The 20,181-nt window shown below is 42.4% G+C and overlaps 1 protein-coding gene across 5 annotated transcripts in view; it reads left to right on the top strand.

Annotated features, from left to right (window-relative positions):
• mapk10 (mitogen-activated protein kinase 10) overlaps positions 1-20,181 on the top strand; it is a 125,098-nt gene that overhangs the window by 92,673 nt on the left and 12,244 nt on the right. For 3 of the 5 annotated variants that reach the window (XM_060832071.1, XM_060832037.1, XM_060832053.1), the window contains 4 exons: positions 2,572-2,754; positions 4,643-4,767; positions 12,172-12,235; positions 18,059-18,136. In XM_060832071.1, coding sequence (XP_060688054.1) covers positions 2,572-2,754; positions 4,643-4,767; positions 12,172-12,235; positions 18,059-18,136 — 450 coding nt within the window. Of the gene's footprint in view, positions 1-2,571; positions 2,755-4,642; positions 4,768-12,171; positions 12,236-18,058; positions 18,146-20,181 lie in introns of all 5 variants that reach the window. The other 2 variants (XM_060832044.1, XM_060832062.1) reach the window with 2 other exon arrangements.

The following is a 20,181-nucleotide window of genomic DNA, read 5'->3' on the forward strand; positions in this document are numbered from 1 at the left end:
TTGGGATTATGAAAGAGAAACTGAAAAGGCAGGGGATGGAAGAGGGTCTGTAAGAGGGATAATGTGTGTACAAAGGGGTCAGTGGTTAGCACTGCTGTCTCACAGCGCCTGAGACCCGGGTTCAATTCCTGACTCAGGCGACTGTGTGGAGTTTGCACGTTCTCCCCGTGTCTGCGTGGGTTTCCTCCGGGTGCTCCGGTTTCCTCCCACAGTCCAAAGATGTGTGGGTTAGGTGAATTGGCCATGCTAAATTGCCCGTAGTGTTAGGTAAGGGGTAAATGTAGGGGTATGGGTGGGTTGCGCTTCGTCGGGTCGGTGTGGACTTGTTGGGCCGAAGGGCTTGTTTCCAAACTGTAAGTAATCTAATCTCTCTCTGAGGAGGTTTAAATGTTTCAACAAAGGAATACTCATTTATGTTAAGTTGATGGATTGTCTTGCATGGGGAGGTTAGAGAAGCTGGGCTTGTAACAGTTTAGCAAAGCAAAAGGTGAATTCATTGAAGCATGAGAACCTGAGGGATCTTGACAGAGTTGACGTGGTGAGAATGTTTCCTCTTATGGGGGAATCTAGAACTAATGGTCACTGTTTAAAAGTAAAGACACCCATTTCAAACAGATGAGACAATTTTTTTTCAAAGTCCTGAGCTTTTGGAACTGTCTTCCTCAAAAAAGGTGGAAACAGAGCATTTGAGTATTCTCAAGGTTGAGGGGGATAAATTATCGGAAAGTAAAGGTGTGAAAAGCTATTAGAATAGATGGGAATGTGGATTTGAGTTTGCAATCAGATAACCCATGATCTGATCAAATGGTGGAGCAGGTGCATGGAGCAGAATGATCTCCTTGTTTGTATGTAAGTGGGAATCAGAAAAATTGAAAATGAATGTGGAGTCTCTAGCTTAAGGCTAGCGAGTTTTGGGAACAAATGTGGAAATAAAGTAGTGGATACTACTACAATAATCACGCTGTATTCAATAACTTAATACTGATGAGTTTTATTAAACAGAAATTTGAATTTATGTGTTATCACATCAAAAGTATCTCACATGCTAAGAATTACTTGATGTGCAGTGACTGTTTTGGAGACAAACATGCAATTTTCCAAAAGACATTTGATAAGGTATCAAACATAAAACTAGGATAAAAGGGACATTCTTAGGATGACAATCTGTTATGAATGGAGTGCTATAGAGATCAGTGCAAGGGCCACAATTATTTACAATACATAGTAGTGACTTGGATGACAGAAGTGAATGTACTGTCAGCAAGCTTAGAGATGTTCCAAAAATAGGTTGGAAGGCAAATAACAATGCTGACATGAAGAGTTTACAGAGAGTATAGACAGTTTAAACGAGTGGACAAAAACTCGACAGATGGGATATAATGTGGGAAAATCTGTGAAGTTGCACTTTGGCAGAAGGAATAGAGGATATTATTTAAATGATATAAGACTGCAGAAAGTAACATCATGGGGATTTGGGGATCCTCATGCAAGAATGACAAAAGGTCAGCATCCAACTTCACTGCGTAATAGAGAAGACAAAGGCACTTTTGGCCTTATGTCAAAGGGAATGGAGTATAAAAATAGATAGTTCTTACTAAAAGTGTACAAGGCAATAGGTAGACCATAGCTAGAATACTGTGAACAGTTTTGTCCTCTTATCTAAGGACATATATGCTGCCATTGGCTCTTTTATCCTGGGTTTGTGGAGATTTTCTGATGGAGAGAGGTTGTGTAGGTTGAGCTTGTACTCATTGGAGTTTAGTAGAATGAGAGGAGAACTTACTGATGCATTTATAATGTTTGGGGTAGAGCTCAGTATGGTAGATGCTATGAGGTTGCTTCCCTTGTGGGAGGGTCTTGGACCCGAGGACATAATCTCAGAGTAAGGAGTCACCTATTTAAAACAGAGATGAGGAAGAATTTCTTCTTTCAGACAGTAATGAATATTTGGAATTCTTTTCCACAGAGGGCTTTCAAGGCTGGGTCATTAACTATACTGAAGGCTGAGATAGACAGATTTTTAATGAGTAAGGCAATCAAAGGTTATGTTGAAAAGGCATCAAAGTAGAGTTGAGGATTATTAAATCGGTCATTTTCATATTGAATGGCAGAACAGGAGCGATGGGCTGAATGGCCTACTTCTGTTCCAACATCATATGGTCCTCTTGTCCTAGAGAAAATATCAAGACCAGCTCTTGTTGGGGGGAAGGGAGTTATATTGAACCTTACAAATATGTCTCCCCGAAGGAGATGTGTTCACCACTTCAGATAATGAAGGAGACAACCCCACCGAAACAATCCTGGCCAATGTTTATATATACACTTTATTACAATAACTGCCAAGTTTTTTTATGGAAACAAAATGAAATTCCTAAACATAAGCTCCATGTTTTATTGACTTAAAGGGTAAAGACATTTGCTTTAAAGGGAATTGTAAAACAGAAACATGACATGAATGTTGTTACTTTAATACATTTTGTGTGCTTTAATTTTTCTTTGGTCATGTCCTTCAACTGTAAATGTAGTTTGTCCTCTGGTAATGGTGGCAGATTTTCCTCAACTTCAATTCAGATATTGATCAATGGAATAAAGTCATTGAGCAGTTGGGAACGCCTTCCCCAGAGTTCATGAAGAAGTTGCAGCCCACTGTTCGTAACTATGTGGAGAATAGGCCTAAGTACACAGGACACACTTTCCCCAAGCTCTTCCCAGACTGTCTCTTCCCAGCAGACTCGGAGCACAATAAACTAAAAGGTAAGGAACCAGACTCAGGTTCAGGCTTCATTCATTTGTAAGAACAATTTTGTTTATAAACCATAGAAATACTTGAATGAAAGCTATATATATTGCAGAATTAAAATTTTGAAATGCAACCAGCATCTTTTAAAATTTGGTCTCCTGTAGTCACTAGTTTTAGATTAGATTCCCTACAGCATGGAAACAGGCCCTTTGGCCCAACAATTCCACACCGACCCTCTGAAAAGCAACCCACCCCAACATTTACCTGCTGACTAATGTACCTAACACTACAGGCAATTTAGCATGGCCAATTCACCTAACCTGCACATCTTTGGACTGTGGGAGGAAACCAGAACACCCGGAGGTAACCCACGCAGACACGGGGAGAATGTGCAAACTCCACACAGACAGTCACCCAAGGCTGGAATCGAGCCTGGGACCCTGGTGCTGTGAGGCAGTAGTGCTAACCACTGAGCCACCATGCCACTCCAAAGTAACTGAAGGAATGAAGCACCGGGCAGTGCCCATAGTTAACTGGACGTGAACATGCAACCAGACGAATTTCAAGGAAAAATCGAAGAAACTACTGAGCTAAACCGGTGCCTTTCCCGTCACTTTTTGTGATGCACTACTTTTTAAATATTTGTTTATAAAATTGTTTGATAAGTTTACATTAGATTAGATTAGATTCCCTACAGTGTGGAAACAGGCCCTTCAGCCCAACCAGTCCACACCGACCCTCCGAAGAGTAACCCACCCAGACCCATTTCTCTCTGAATGATGCACCTAACACTATGGGCAATTTAGCATGGCCAATTCACCTAACCTGCACATCTTTGGACTGTGGGAGGAAACTGGAGCACCCGGAGGAAACCCACACAGACACAGGGAGAATGTGCAAGCTCTACACAGACTACATACTGTTACATTTATTATTGATGTGAAAACTAAAACTATATAGAAAATGCTGAAAATAGGGGCAGTAGCATTAAAGTGCAGCAATGTGGTTTTGTGTCAGGGAAGTCCTAATTTCCAGGGGGCTAAAGTTGCAAATCTGTTGAAAGTCCGACAGCAGTGTGGCCTGGCCATTGGAGCAAGCAGACCCAACCCAGATACAACATTTTTCCCCCAAACCATAAGTTTCGCTGGGGTCTCATTTGGATGGATGTTCTGGTCACTCTAAAAGTGGTCTGTGATGCTGCAGCAGCCATGAGTGAGGACAGATGAAAGGGTATTTCAACTTCATGATGGTGAATTACAGGGACCACTGAAGCCTCTGTTTATAAGATTGTTACCAGTGGGAAAACCTAGCCAGAGTTCAGCCCTCTATTATTGTTTGGTAAATTTGGCACTCACCTCTGAGGCCTGAGTCATGAGCTAGACTCCAGCCAAATGTCTGCCCATTGGAGCCTCCCCCGACAAAAGGGGCCATGGGGCCAATGTTTAAAAACAGTCATAGCCAATGGCACCAATTATAGAATCTCAAACCATTTAATACCTTTTTTTTGACAATATCTCCTTACCACCACACCTTCCCTTTCAGGTCCCCAAGATGCACCCTAAAAGGAATGGGTTAAGTTGGGGTCAACACTAGTGTGGTAGTTGGGTGACTCCAGCAGAGTCAGGGGCAGAGTTCACGCTCCCTGAGCCGTTCCCTTGCATTTCATTGGGATGGAGGATTTCCAGCTGTTATATCTGCTGAAACTACCAGACGCTTGAGGCATTGAGGCCATTGCAGAGGCAGCCAGCAATAAATGAAGCATGAAAGGATTTTCGGTTCCGGGGGTTTCACACTGGAACTTACATTCCAAATCATAGGAAGGCAAACAGCACTTGAAACAAATTGTGCACACAATGGAAATTGATCCAGGTTTTGGTAAAAAAACATGAATGTGTTTTGCAGCCAGCCAAGCCAGAGATCTTCTATCCAAAATGTTGGTTATTGACCCTGCCAAACGAATATCTGTGGATGAAGCCTTACAGCACCCATACATAAATGTCTGGTATGATCCAGCTGAAGTTGAGGCGGTAAGTCCTGCTTGTTTTTCTTCAATACTTGACATTATATTCACAGTAAAGTGACAGTGAAGATCATAATAAATGCAACCAAGGAACTTAACTCATCATATCCTAAACATGCTGAGAGATAAACTCCAGTTGTCTGTTCACTGACACCATGGGCTTGATTTTCCTCAGCCCTCCTGAGCATAATATGGGAGTATTGTGGTAGAAGAGAAGGGAAAACAGATGGGAAAGCTTTTCCACTCCTCACCCCCTCCCAAATCCCACTCAATCTCTCTTCAATGCTACTATTTGTGCACTCAGCTGTGAGCCCAGCCCTGCATGTGCCCCGTGAATCTTTCCTACATGAAATAGTAGGGAAGATGAGGTAGACAAAGTTACCTTCCTGGTACAGTACAGTCAACCTCAGATAAAATCAGCAAAGGGATAGCAGCTTGGTGTTGAACAAACACATCACTTTGTCCTTTATAGGTTGGGGAAATCTTGGATTTTCTCTCCTCCATGGGGTTGATGAATGGAGGAGGGGTAGGGACAGTCAGAAGCAAGCATTTTCATATAGCTGATCAAATGGGCTGCTATCTGTTTCCTAACATCAACTAATCATTTTATGATTGTCATCCAGGAACTCACAATGAAAGCCCCAGCTGCACCAAGAAATGGTACCCATTTTGAGTAGGTTTGTCAACATGACTTTTTATGTCAAATGAAAAATCACACAACACCAGGTTATAGCCCAACAGATTTATTTGGAAGCACTAGCTTTGGGAGTGCCTATTGTCAAAGTTCACTTGAGAATGCAACTTTAAGAAAGTTCTGGAATTTACATATGAAAGAACTGAGACCAAATTGCCCATTCTTAAAGATGAGAGACTTAACAAAAAATCCAAGGCTTTTTCAATATATAATTTTAATTACATCACACTGCAAACTTTTGCTATAAATTTGCATGTCTTACAATCTTATACTCCACAACCACCTGATGAAGGAGCAGTGTTCTGAAAGCTAGTGCTTCCAAGTAAACATGTTGGACTATAACCTGACTTTGTACACCACAGTCCAACAATGGCACCTCCAAATCATAAGTCAAATGATGCCAAATAAAGGGGGCCAAATCAGATTTGGGAGAGCCAGTTTCGCTGATTAGAATTGGCCTACCAGTGAGAGACTGGGCAATCAGCTCTCAAGATAGGCCCAACCTGTGGTAACAATGGGAAATATAAAACTTAATAGTGGGAACACATTGGTAGCATTAGTAAAAACTCACCTTGCTCACAAAACAGAATCACATCAGGAAGAATACAGTTACAATACAGAAAAGTTGGGTATACTGTAAAAAATGAATGAAGATAATCTATTATAGAGCCAGAATGAAATGACAATCCAAGTGGCTTCATATACTCATTGAGCTTCATTCTTCGGCTTCCTAACACTTTCCTAGTCTCATACGACAAACCTAAATCCAGCATTTTTTCTTTTCCCTGGGGACTAAGTTTGATTGCTAAATTTGCCTTTGATAACCTAGACATTGTGTGGACATTAAATAAATGTTCAAGGAACTTTCAGATGAATTATTCTCCCCATTCACTGTGTATCAGAACTTGCAAACTGTCAATTTCTTCCTTTTATCATTGCTTAGCTTTCAGAGCAGTAGTAGAGATTTTAAGAAAATGGAAGACGTTTTGTTAAGTGAGGCTTTAAAGTAAAATCAGTCATAGGGATACAGCACAGAAACAGACCCTTCAGAACTACTCATCTGCTCTGACCAGGTATCCTATATTAATCTAGTCCCATTCACCAGCATTTAGCCCATATCCCTTTAAATCCTTCCTATTCATTTACCCATCCAGATGCCTTTTTAAATTTTGTAATTGTACCAGCCTCCACCACTTCCTCTGGTAGCTCATGTCATACACGAATCAACCCATGCATGCAAGCGTTACCACTCGGATCCCTTTTAAATCTTTACCATGGCATCTTAAACATACGCCGTCTAGTTTCAGACTCCCATACCCTGGGATAAAGACCTTGGCTTTCACCATATCCATGCCCCTCATGATTTTATAAATCTCTATAAGGTCACCCCCTCAGCCTCTGACTCTCCAGCCCCAGCCTGTTCAGCCTCTCCCAATAGCTCAACCTCCAATCCCGGCAACAATCTTGAAAACCTTTTTTTGAACCCCTTCAAAGTTAATAGCATCCTTCCTATCGCAGGGCGACCAGAATTGTACACAGTACTCTAAAAGTAGCCTCACCCATGTCCCATACAGGTGCAACATGACCTCCCAACTCTTATACTCAATGCATTGATCAATGAAGGCAAGCATGCCAAACACCTTCTTCACTATCCTGTCTTCCTGTGACTCCACTTTCTAGTAACTATGAACCAACACTAGGTTTCTTTGTGTGGGAGCACTCCCCAGGGCCCTATCATTAACTGTCCTGACCTGGTTTGCCTTATCAAAATGCAGTTTTTCAAGAAATCCTTAAAAACAATGGCATAAAGTTCAATCTTATAAATCAAGCAGGTAGCTGAGAGTCAAATGGAGCTGAGTCAATTTCAGATTGAGTTAGCCAATCTTCGCTGCAGTTGGGATACTCTCATGTAGCCACAGAGCCCCTTGGACTCTCCACTGTTTGTGCTCAGTTGCTTCTCCTGTGGAACCTGCTACACAATGCACTTGTGTGAAAGTTAGTCATTGCAGCACTCAAGGATGTGCACCTGTTCTCTCTCTCTCTCTCTCTCTGTCTCCAGTCAGTCATATTTCAGCAAGTCAAGTGAGGATACGATTCAGCCTGGGAATTGTTGCCTCATTTGGAGCACTGATGCTTACACGTCCAAACGTTTGGTCATTTGGACAAAGTGTTGCTTAGAAACCATGTCCCAAAAGAAGGCAATCCCTTCTCAAGAGAAGAATGAGAGTGAACTTCTTTCATATAGTCATAGAGTTTTCACAGCACAGAATGTTGGTGCCTGTCACCAAACATCCATGTATTCTAATTCCATTTTCCAGTTCTTGGCCTATGCTGTTGCATTTCAGGTGTTCATCTAAATTGCTCTTAAGTGACATGAGGGAATATCAGAAAGTTTTCAAGATTCTTGTGTAGGTTCGGTCTGTTCATTTAAAGTGTTAATGGCTACTTTTGTCAGGGCACAAGGTCAAGTGGAATATTGTTGAAAAAACACATATTTTGTCCAAGCTTTTCATCTTGTACTCATCAGAACAATTCCCAAGAAATACCGAAGTAAAGGGAAAACAACATCAGTAGAATGTGAGGAGACTGTGCTGATTGATTGGCAAATGAACTCTGATTGATAGAGGTGTTACTGTGGACAATGCACCAGTTATTTATGACTGTTATACACAGTATAGTGCTAACAGCAGGCAAAGGCATCTTCTTTCTCACATATTATGCCTCTTAGATATTTTTAATCAAGACATTCAAATATATTATGGCAAATGTCCTTGGCAGATGGGACTTGACCCCAGAAGTAGGAGCACTGTCATTGTGCTACAAGAGCCCATGAGTAAACCTTCAATTAAGCCTCTGTATCCTTGCACAGTAAATATGGATCACCTACCGTCCCAATCAATTTGGTATATTTTAACATATAAGATGAGTGACTGAAGCATTATTCACTTTCATCATCTTTCCTACTGAATAACAATGACGCATTTCAATATCCAATACCTGCTGCGTTTCTCAACATTATTAAAATTCTGTCAGCATTACTGTTCTGATTCTGTGTGTTTCTGCAATAAAACTGTCAAAACCAAGCAGTTGAGAAAGATGTAGTCACTTTTGCTGCTGTTGATAATGTCATGGGTTCACATGGCTCTGAGAGAGTGGTTGCAGTAACTAAGCTGCCATTGTCATTGACAGATCAGTTGTTTCTTATTTTCTTGCACATCGTTTGACATGATTAGAATTACAGTCAGCGAAACTCTAGTACTGGTCGTGGCATGGGAGACTCATCGAAATTGGAAATGGGCTGGCAGTGGGGTCAAGTGGCATACACATAATCTCAAACCCTGCTGCTCCACTACATGAGGGCACACAGCCTGGTAATGACAGCAGATGTATTTCAAAGAAGGCTTCAATCTCTTTCAGAAAGATTACTGCATAATGAATAGCATGTCAATGACATTTAACTGTTGATGTGGCCTCAATTTTCATACATTAGGTTGTTTCAAGATTAATAACAGAATCATAGAATCCCTACAGTGCAGAAAGAGGCTGCATCGATTCTCTGAAGAGCATCCCATCCTATCCCTATAACCCTTGCATTTACCATGGCTAATCCACCTAGCCTGTACATCTTTGGAGTCTGGGAGAAAAACTGGAACACCTGGTGGAAACCCACACAGACAATGTGCAAACCCCACAGCAACAGTCTCCCAAAGCTGGAATTGAACCAAAATCCCTGGTGCATATGAGACAGCAGTGTTAACCACTGAGCGACTGTACCACTCAGACTTGTGGGGGAGTGTGTGCAGGTATCTAAAAATACACATACTTTCCCATGCACTTCAATCTCAACTCAAAAAACTGGAACAGCAAGTGTGATTCATAAGTCAATCTGGAAATTGCTTTCCAGGAGCTCTCGAGTCCTTTGTCAGTTCCAATAAGGGTCACTGCCAGAGAGGGCACGCAGAGTCCTACATCAGGGGATTTGGTGTTGTGACTTAGGACCAGATAAGGATAGCATTAGCAATCAGCACATCCAGCGAAGAGCAGTCTGCCGAAGAGTATTCCTGGATCCCTAAAATGGGATCATGGTCTGGAAGCTCAATGTGTGGTCATTTAATAAAGCAGCTGATGTGAGAGCCTCCACAATTATGTAGGCTTGACCACAATGTTTCTCACCCTAACTGAGCCTATAATGTGGAAAATTAATGGGTCATTAACTTTGACATTCATAAGAAAACAGCGTCACTTTTGAAAGGCGTGAATCTTGTAAACATTGATATGCAGAGAGACTTTGATATGCTGTGATAAGGAATTAATTAATCAGGGCAGGTACAACAGTGAAAGCAAGTGGTGTGTTGCACTTTCTGGCAAGTGCATGGAAGCAGAAGGAATCCTTACTACAGTTGGCTTTGGTGAGACCACAGCTGGAGTACAGTGCATAGTTTTGTCTATACAGAAACCACACAGTGCAGAAAGAGGCCTTTTGTCCCAACCCTCTGAAGGGCATCCCACCTCTCCTTGTAACCCCACATTTTCCATGGCTAATCCACCTAGCCAACACTTCCCTATATGCTACAGGTCAATTGAGCATGGTCAATCCATCTAATCTGCACATCTTTGGACTGTGAGATGAAACTAGAACACTCAGAGGAAACCCACATAAGCACAGGATGATTGTGCAAACTCCACGCAGACAGTCAGCCAAGGCTGCAATCGAACCTAGGTCCCTGGCACTGTGAAGCAGCAATGCTTTATTGTGCCAGTATGCTGTCCTCACTGTGCCACAGTGTCACCCTTTTATAGAAGGATATATATGTATTGGCGATAGTATAATTTAAGGTTCGCTAGATTGGTTCCTTTGATAAAAGAGTTGGCTTGTAAATCTGATTGAAACAAAAAGGATTCTGAAGGAACTTAACCAGGTTGGCCCTGAGGAGTGTTTTCCCATGTCTGGAGAATCTAGACACGGGCATACCTTCCTTATACAAAGTTGGTCATTTTGTACTGAGTTGAGAACTTCCTTCTCTAACGAGTTGTGAATCTTTGTAGTTCGTTTCTCCTGGGGTTTGTGGATTCTCCATCATTAACTCTATTTATGGCTGGATCAGGTCTCGGGGAATTGACGCATATGGAAATTAGATGAGTAAGCGGAGTTGAGGCAAAAGATCAACTCAGCTCTGTCGAACAGCAGAGCAGGTTCAGGGGACGATATGGTCTACACCCCCTTCTATTTGTTATGTTCTTACAGAGCTTGATGATCAGAATGACAAAGTCTTAATAAAATGACTAAAACTTTAACAATGTTACCACCAATGTAGCAAGGAGGAATGATGCATTGGCTATACATTTCACTCCCTTTATAAAAAATGTCACAGCTTTACTATTTTGTAGCACTTCTGAAGTTGTACAAGAAAGATAATTCACTCACTTTATTCTTGCAACTTACCATTGAACTTGTTTGCTGTTTCCAATAACACTGATCTCAAATGTAAATACTGATCTCAGATGTCTCAATGTGACCTTTCTCTAAGTATCACCAGGAATAAAATAAATTAAAAGGAAGAAGATGCTAACTCTTCAATTGACAAGTTGTTCATGGGATTAGTAGATAACTTGTAACTGATTGATAGTGTATGAAGACAGCTGTGATTGACATGAAACTTGATCTGCTGAACACTGGTACAACTTCCCCACAGCAGTGCAGACTCACTGAGAGCTGATCACTGCACAAGCAGGAGAAAAAAATGAATTATTTCCATTTCAATGTCTTAGACGCATTCTCAACATATCTTAGCAGAACAAGGGTCATTGTCTCTGAGGTCCTAGGGCATGCTTATTGACTGCTAAGCTAACAATTCCTCTGCTGACTCCGACACATTCATCAGAACGATGGTGCCCATATTCCCAATGACCTTCTGTATGGAAAACTGGGCATTGGGTCCCAACCTCCTAGCAGTCCATACCTCAACGACAGGTACACCAGCAAGTGACATATCAAGATGCCATACATTGATAAGAACAACTGGGTGACAGTCCCTGATAACTGTGACAATTGGAGGCTGACCATTTGGAAAGGAATTGAAGGGTGAGCTGAAATTAAACGTTCAGCTGTCGAAAAAGGCAGCCCAGACAATAGAGAGGCCAGCAAACTGGCCACATTCTCTGGGCACTCCTGCAACAAGGGTCGCAGAGACTTCCATGTTAGAGTGGAATTCCTGAGTTACACCATTGTCTTCCACCAATAGCTGACTGCGTATCGCTGCACCCAACAACCAGTTTGTAGATCTTAGTGACTTGTTATAGATCAGGGACAGGAAACCAATTCGCCTTATCGAAAAAATCATGCAGAGGACACTACTCTGAACTCAATGCATATAGTACAGGAGAGAATATCATTGATGGGAAAAAAATAAAACCGAGGTGCAAATCAAACATTTTCAGTTGTATATTGCCTTTTGAACTGGCTGAATTTCTCTGGAGCCACACAGACACTTTTGGAGTTATTTGTCACATTTTCCAAGTTTGTTGACATGTAGTAACTCACAGTTAAATCATTGATAATACTGAATCAGTGAGTTTGGACGTATGTTAATTAATAATGCAATAGTGGGATAATTGTGAAAAGTATATGATTCTAACTTTAAATGAGGAATAGAGAGATGGGCTGAAATGTAAATTTCCATGCCATTCTATGTAATATATATGACCTTTGTTTTATAGCCTCCTCCCCAAATCTATGACAAGCAGCTTGATGAGAGAGAACACAGTATAGATGAATGGAAAGGTAATGCAAATCAAGCAGTCGGGTTTCAATTATGATCATATAAGTTTGATAATCTTACATAACATTTTTCCAAGTATGATGGTTATTGCCATATTCACTAAATTGTGAGAAATGACAGACAGATCTTCAAATGGCGTTCAGCATATAAATTGATTGAATTGAATATAAATCAATTCTAGATACTTTTGAGATGTTATTACTCGCCTTGAACTTGGACCTCCTGGCTCCGAAGTAGAGGCACTACCACTGAACCACAAGAGGCCTCGGTCAGCAGATTCTAGAGTAGTCAAGTGATCTGTAACTCCTGAGCAGAACATTGAAAATCTACCCTGCTGTATTTAAACAATGAATAGAGCTGAAGAATTTCAAATCAAAGCAAAATACTGCAAATGCTGGAAATCTGAAATAAAAACAGAATGTGCTGGAGAAACACATCAGGTGTGGCAGCATCCTTGGGGAGAGAGAAACAGAGTTAATGTTTTGTGTTCAACGTGACGTTTTTCAGAAATGACACTGCAGCACTTTAACTTTTATTACTGGAGAAACCCAGCAGCTCTGTCAGCATGTAAGAGAGAGAAACAATTAACATTTCATCTCAAAACTGATTCCATCCAAACTTAAAAATCAATATTTGTAAACATAAAGCAAGAAATAAAGGATATTTCTGTCAGTACCCAATATTCCAGTTAGTGATAGCAGCCACTAATAATTGAAACAACTTTACAATTGCCTACATTGAATTTCTCTTAAAGGAGCACATTAGAGTAAATATGAATAAGTTGTTAAGATTACTGAAGAATCCCATGATTTCAGATTTTTAATATCAGAATGCTTATTCAAATCAATTTAAAATAAATGCACCTACATCTTTAGACAACTAAAGCCCTACCCTCCATTCAAACACAATTATAGATGGGGAACAAGGCATAAACATCTGGGGACAAAGATGGAATTGAAATTCTACAGAAATAGTGAGAGAAGTAGTCCCATTATGATGGGTCACATGGGTTATGCCTGCCATTCTAAGCCTTCTCACTGTAATTCCAATCTCAAACCCAAGTACTCTTGTATCTGGCACAATAGTATCAGCTATCTCAGGGAGGAGATAAATACCAGATCATTCTGAGAGGTGATGGCTAAGGGCCAGATTGGACAAAGTATGTTGGATAGAATTTTGTCCTCAAGGAAGAAAGGAGCAATTTTCTTCAAGAGTAAGTAATTTGCATTCTGCATTAATGGGACCTTTAATAGACTGACTACTGAGTCGATGCTGCCTCTGTACAGACCCTGTGCCAGCTGAACTTCCTGGGATTAACTGGAAAGAATCCAAGCTGCAATCCCAGATTTGCTCACACTTGGAGTTCATTTGCTTCAAAACATTTAATGCAATGGGGTCTAAACTTGGCTGATCTTCCCATCCCAAACAGCAGGCCTCTTGCTGAAATTGTGTCTCCTGATATATAGCACCCACCGTTTCTCATCAGATTTTCCTTGTAACAAGTCAGTTCCCTGTACTGAACCAAATGGAATTAAAACCCTTTTGTCTCCAGAGTAACTTTGCCCTAAACAGCAGTGAGTTACTGTTAAACCTTAAAGCAGCATCAAATGACCTGATTCATAATAAGGCAATCCACATTCCAGAGATAATGTGTTACAACCTGCCAAGAGAAATATATATGTCAAAGAGATTGAGTGTCTTGGATACCAGTAAATGTGACTTCAGTGAGTACAGAGTGCCTGCTCAAAGATACATGTCACATGACACGAAGTTATAGTTCAACCGTTTTATTTGAAATCGCAAGCTTTTAGAGCGCTGTTTCACCTGATGAAAGATGTGTTGGCCTATAACCTGGTGTTGTGTGACTTCTGACTCCGTCCATCCTAGACCAACACCGGCACCTCCACATCAAAGTGTATATGATTGAGCAGGTCTGAGACTTAGTTGATAGAGTCATAGTATCTTACAGCATGAAAGTGGACCCTTTGGTCTGACTTGTCCCTGCCAACCAGGCATCCCAATCTGACCTAGTCCCATTTGCCAGCATTTGGCCCATATCCCTCCAAACCCTTCATATTCATATACCCATCCAGATTCCTTTTAAATGTTGTAATTGTGCCAGCCTCCACCACATCCTCTGGCAGTTCATTCCATACACATACCACTCTCTGTGTGATAACATTTCCCCTCAGGTTCCTTTTAATTATTTCCCCTCTCACCCCATACCAAAGCTCATTAGTTTTGGATTCACCAACCCTAGGAAAAAGACCTTGGCTAATCATCCTATCCATGCCAGTCATGATTCTATAAACGTCGATAAGGTCACCTCTTAGCCAACGACACTGCAGGGAAAAAGATAGATAGAACATAGAACATAGAACAATACAGCACAGAACAGGCCCTTCGGCCTACGATGTTATGCCGAACATCTAATCTAGGTTAAGCACCCATCCATGTACCTATCCAATTGCCGCTTAAAGGTCGCCAATGATTCTGATTCTACCACTCCCACGGGCAGCGCATTCCATGCCCCCACCACTCTCTGGGTAAAGAACCCACCCCTGACGTTTCCCCATACCTTCCACCCTTCACCTTAAATTTATGTCCTCTTGTAACACTCTGTTGTACCCAGGGTAAAAGTTTATGACTGTCTACTCTATCTATTCCTCTGATCATCTTATAAACCTCTATCAAGTCACCCCTCATCCTTTGCCGTTCCAATGAGAAAAGGCCGAGAACTCTCAACCTATCCTCGTACAACCTATTCTCCATTCCAGACAACATCCTGGTAAATCTTCTCTGCAACCTCTCCAAAGCTTCCACATCTTTCCTATAGTGAGGCGACCAGAACTGCACACAGTACTCCAAATGTGGCCTAACCAAAGTCCTGTACAGCTGCAACATCACTTCACGACTCTTGAATTCAATCCCTCTGCTAATGAACGCTAATACACCATAGGCCTTCTTACAAGCTCTATCCACCTGAGTGGCAACTTTCAAAGATCTATGTACATGGACCCCAAGATCCCTCTGTTCCTCCACCTGACTAAGAACCCTACCGTTAACCCTGTATTCCGCATTCTTATTTGTTCTTCCAAAATGGACAACCTCACATTTGGCAGGGTTGAACTCCATCTGCCACTCCTCAGTCCAGGTCTGCATCATATCTAAGTCCCTTTGCAGCCGACAACAGCCCTCCTCACTGTCCACAACTCCACCAATCTTCGTATCATCTGCAAATTTACTGACCCACCCTTCGACTCCCTCATCCAAGTCATTAATAAAAATTACAAACAGCAGAGGACCCAGAACTGATCCCTGCGGAACTCCACCTGCAACTGGGCTCCCGGCTGAATATTTACCATCTACCACCACTCTCTGACTTCGACCGGTTAGCCAGTTTTCAATCCAATTGGCCAAATTTCCCTCTATCCCATGCCTCCTGACTTTCCGCATAAGCCTACCATGGGGAACCTTACCAAATGCCTTACTAAAATCCATGTACACTACATCCACTGCTCTACCCTCATCCACATGCTTGGTCACCTCCTCAAAGAATTCAATAAGACTTGTAAGGCAAGACCTACCCATCACAAATCCGTGCTGGCTGTCCCTAACCAAGCAGTGTCTTTCCAGATACTCATAAATCCTATCCCTCAGTACCCTTTCCATTACTTTGCCTACCACAGAAGTAAGACTAACTGGCCTGTAATTCCCGGGGTTATCCCTATTCCCTTTTTTGAACAGGGGCACAACATTCGCTACTCTCCAGTCCCCTGGTACCACCCCCGTTGACAGTGAAGACGAAAAGATCATTGCCAACGGTACTGCAATTTCCTCTCTTGCTTCCCACATAATCCTAGGATATATCCCGTCAGGCCCGGGGGGACTTGTCTATCCTCAAGTTGTTCAAAATGTTCAACACATCTTCCTTCCTAACAAGTATCTCTTCTAGCTTACCAGTCCGTTTCACACTCTCCTCTTCAACAATACGGTCCCTCTCGTTCGTAAATACTGAAGAAAAGTACTCATTCAAGACCTCTCCTATCTCTTCCGACTCAATACACAATCTCCCACTACTGTCCTTGATCGGACCTACCCTCGTTCTCGTCATTCTCATGTTTCTCACATACGCATAAAATGCCTTGGGGTTATCCTTGATCCTATCCGCCAAGGATTTTTCATGCCATCTCTTAGCTCTCCTAATCCCTTACTTCAGGTCCCTTCTGGCTATCCTGTATCCCTCTACTGCTCTGTCTGAACCCTGTTTCCTCAACCTTATGTAAGCCTCCTTCTTCCTCTTTACTAGACGTTCAACCTCCCTTGTCAACCAAGGCTCCCTCACACGACCATTTCTTTCCTGCCTGATAGGTACATACATATCAAGGACACGTCGTAAATGCTCCTTGAAAAAGTTCCACATTTCCACCACATCCATCCCTGACAGCCTATGCTCCCAACTTATGCTCCTCAAATCCTGTCTTACAGCATCGTAATTTCCCTTCCCCCAATTGTAAAATCTACCCTGTTGTGCGCACCTATCTCTCTCCATAACCAAGGTGAAAGTCACAGAATTGTGGTCACCATCACCAAAATGTTCACCCAGTAACAAGCCCATCACTTGTCCCAGTTCATTACCGAGTACCAAATCCAATATGGCATCCCCTCTGGTTGGACAATCTACATACTGAGTTAGATAAGCTTCCTGGACACACTGCACAAACACCGCCCCATCCAATCTACTTGATCTAAAGAGCTTCCAATCAATATTTGGGAATTGAAGTCGCCCATGATTACGACCCTGTGGCTTCTGCACCTTTCCAAAATCTGTTTCCCAATCTGTTTCTCCACATCTCTGCTGCTATTGGGGAGCCTATAGTAAGCACCCAACAAGGTGACTGCACCTTTCCTATTTCTGACTTCAGCCCATACTACCTCCAAAGGCAGATCCCCCTCAAACTTCCTTTCTGCAGCCGTTATACCATTTCTAATTAGCAATGCCACCCCCCCTCCTTTTTTACCACCCTCCCTAATCTTACTGAAACATCTGTAACCAGGAACCTCCAACAACCATTCCTGTTCCTCATCTATCCACGTTTCCGTGATGGCCACAACATCGTAGTCCCAGGTACCGATCCACGCCTTAAGTTCACCCACCTTATTTCTGATACTCCTTGCGTTGAAGTATACGCACTTGAGCCTATCTCTGTGTCCGCAAGTATTCCCTGTCAGTGCTACCTTCTCCACAGCCTCCCTACATTCTTGGACATCCTGACAAACAGCTAGCTTACTTGCTGGACTACAAGTCCGGATCCCATCTCCCTACCAAATTAGTTTAAACCGCCACCCGAAGAGTGCTAGCAAACCTACCCCCCAGGATATTGGTGCCCTTCTGGTTCAGGTGCAACCCGTCCTGTTTGTACAGGTCCCACCTTCCCCAGAATGCAGTCCAATTGTCCAAATACCTGAAGCCCTCCCTCCTACACCATCCTTGCAGCCACGTGTTCAACTGCACTCTCTCCCTATTCCTTGCCTCACTGTCACGTGGCACCGGCAACAACCCAGAGATGACGACTCTGTCTGTCCTAGCTTTTACTTTCCAGCCTAACTCCCTGAGCTCTTGAATGACCTCCCCACCCCTCTTCCTACCTATGTCGTTGGTGCCAATGTGTACCACGAAGATGCTGCTGTTCAATGTAGATACAGTCCGTGCAGATACTTTTCTGGTAATTTTGTTTCTGTGAATACTGCAAGAGCCATCACTGTGAGAATGAACTTACAAACATGGAATAGACATTGACTTGATTTTTGCTTTCATGTTACAGAATTAATCTACAAGGAGGTAATGGATTTTGAAGAGAAAACTAAAAACGGTGTTGTGAAGGGACAACCCTCTCCCTCAGGTAAATCCAGTAACCCTGTACAGAGATTGTCACAACCCTCTCCCTCAGGTAAATCCAGTAACCCTGTACAGAGATAATCACAACCCTCTCCCTCAGGTAAATCCAGTAACCCTGTACAGAGATTGTCACAACCTTCTCCCTCAGGTAAATCCAGTAACCCTGTACAGAGATTGTCACAACCTTCTCCCTCAGGTAAATCCAGTAAACCTGTACAGAGATTGTCACAACCCTCTCCCTCAGGTAAATCCAGTAACCCTGTACAGAGATAATCACAACCTTCTCCGTCAGGTAAATCCAGTAACCCTGCACAGAGATATTCACAACCCTCTCCCTCAGGTAAATCCAGTAACCCTGTACAGACAGAATCACAACATTCTCCCTCAGGTAAATCCAGTAACCCTGTACAGAGATAATCACAACCTTCTCCCTCAGGTAAATCCAGTAACCCTGTACAGAGATAATCACAACCCTCTCCCTCAGGTAAATCCAGTAACCCTGTACAGAGATAATCACAACCTTCTCCGTCAGGTAAATCCAGTAACCCTGCACAGAGATATTCACAACCCTCTCCCTCAGGTAAATCCAGTAACCCTGTACAGACAGAATCACAACATTCTCCCTCAGGTAAATCCAGTAACCCTGTACAGTGATAATCACAACCCTCTCCCTCAGGTGAATCCAGTAACCCTGTACAGAGATAATAACAACGTCTGACAATCAATCTTATTTTATCTTGTTCAGTTTTATTCCGTTATTCCTAATCCATTCCAGAAATGTGTTTAACCCATCATTTGAATATATTCTCCAGCTGAAAGTTTATATATTTTATTGTAAGTGTTCCGAAAAGTCTAAATCGTTTTGTTGGTCAATACATTAACAGAAAACAGTATTGGATTTATTGAGTAGGGTTGTGCAGAAGCCTGAATGATGTATGCTATGCTGAGATTTAAGGCAGAACTACATGAGATGTCTGGGCAGGCATGTTCCAATGTCACCTTGCTCTATCTTTTATCTGTTTGCTGGGCAGCAAGACAAGGTTTCTCATTCGGCAATGGGGAGTTGCCAATTCAGAGGATTATTGTTTGCTAAACACTTAAGGTAATACTGCCGTTTGTCTCATTAATATTCACTTTTCTGTTTTGCCAAATGTGCAGAACAATCTTGATGTGGAGTAGTGTCATCATGGACTTCAGAATGGGCACCTGAAGAATTCAGCACTAAAGGACCTCCATATTAGACACTGGGCATCAACATCTCAGGATACTGGCTACATGAGCCCCATATTCACAGATATTGGTATCTGACATGTATAACCTTCTGGGAATCCTTGTGGCATATGTCTGATTAGACTTTTTTTTAGAATAGACTCCCTACAGTGTGGAAACAGGCCATTCGGCCCAACAAATCCACAATGACCCTCCAAAGAGTATCCCACCCAGACCCATTTCTCTCTGGTTAATGCACCTAACACCATGAGCAATTTAGCAGGGCCAATTCACCTGATCTGCACATCTTTGGACTGTGGGAGGAAACCAGAGGACCCAGAGGAAATCCACGCAGACACAAGGAGAATGTGCAAACTCCACACAGACAGTCGCCTGAGGCTGGAATCGAACTTGTGACAGTGGTGCTGTGAGACAGCAGTGCTAACCACTGAGCCACCATGCCGCCCACTTACAGGATATTTCTGCACTTTAACACTACACCTCGGGTTTTACTAGCAACTCTCATTGTAACGGTGTAGCAGGGACACTGTGCACTCAGGGATGCACATCCAGTTCATGGACTGGACCAGGCTCTCTCTCCAGTCTGGCCATTTCCTGTCACAGTGTACACTCACTCTGAGTCTACTCAGAGCATCACTTGTCTTGGCTTGCTTTGCCTTTTGCCCCCTCAGCCATGGATACCAGGCTGTATTGCCTTTCTGTTCAGCACAGATACAGGCTGAAAGCTTCTCATGGTTGTGAGCAGATCTCTGTCAAATCGAGGGAGATAGCCTTCAGGTGTGAGCATAGTAAGTCAGGAGCATTCTCTGAAACGAGTCC

Source organism: Hemiscyllium ocellatum, chromosome 1 (genome assembly GCF_020745735.1).
Source record: "Hemiscyllium ocellatum isolate sHemOce1 chromosome 1, sHemOce1.pat.X.cur, whole genome shotgun sequence".
In the NCBI taxonomy this organism is placed as follows: Eukaryota; Metazoa; Chordata; class Chondrichthyes; order Orectolobiformes; family Hemiscylliidae; genus Hemiscyllium; species Hemiscyllium ocellatum.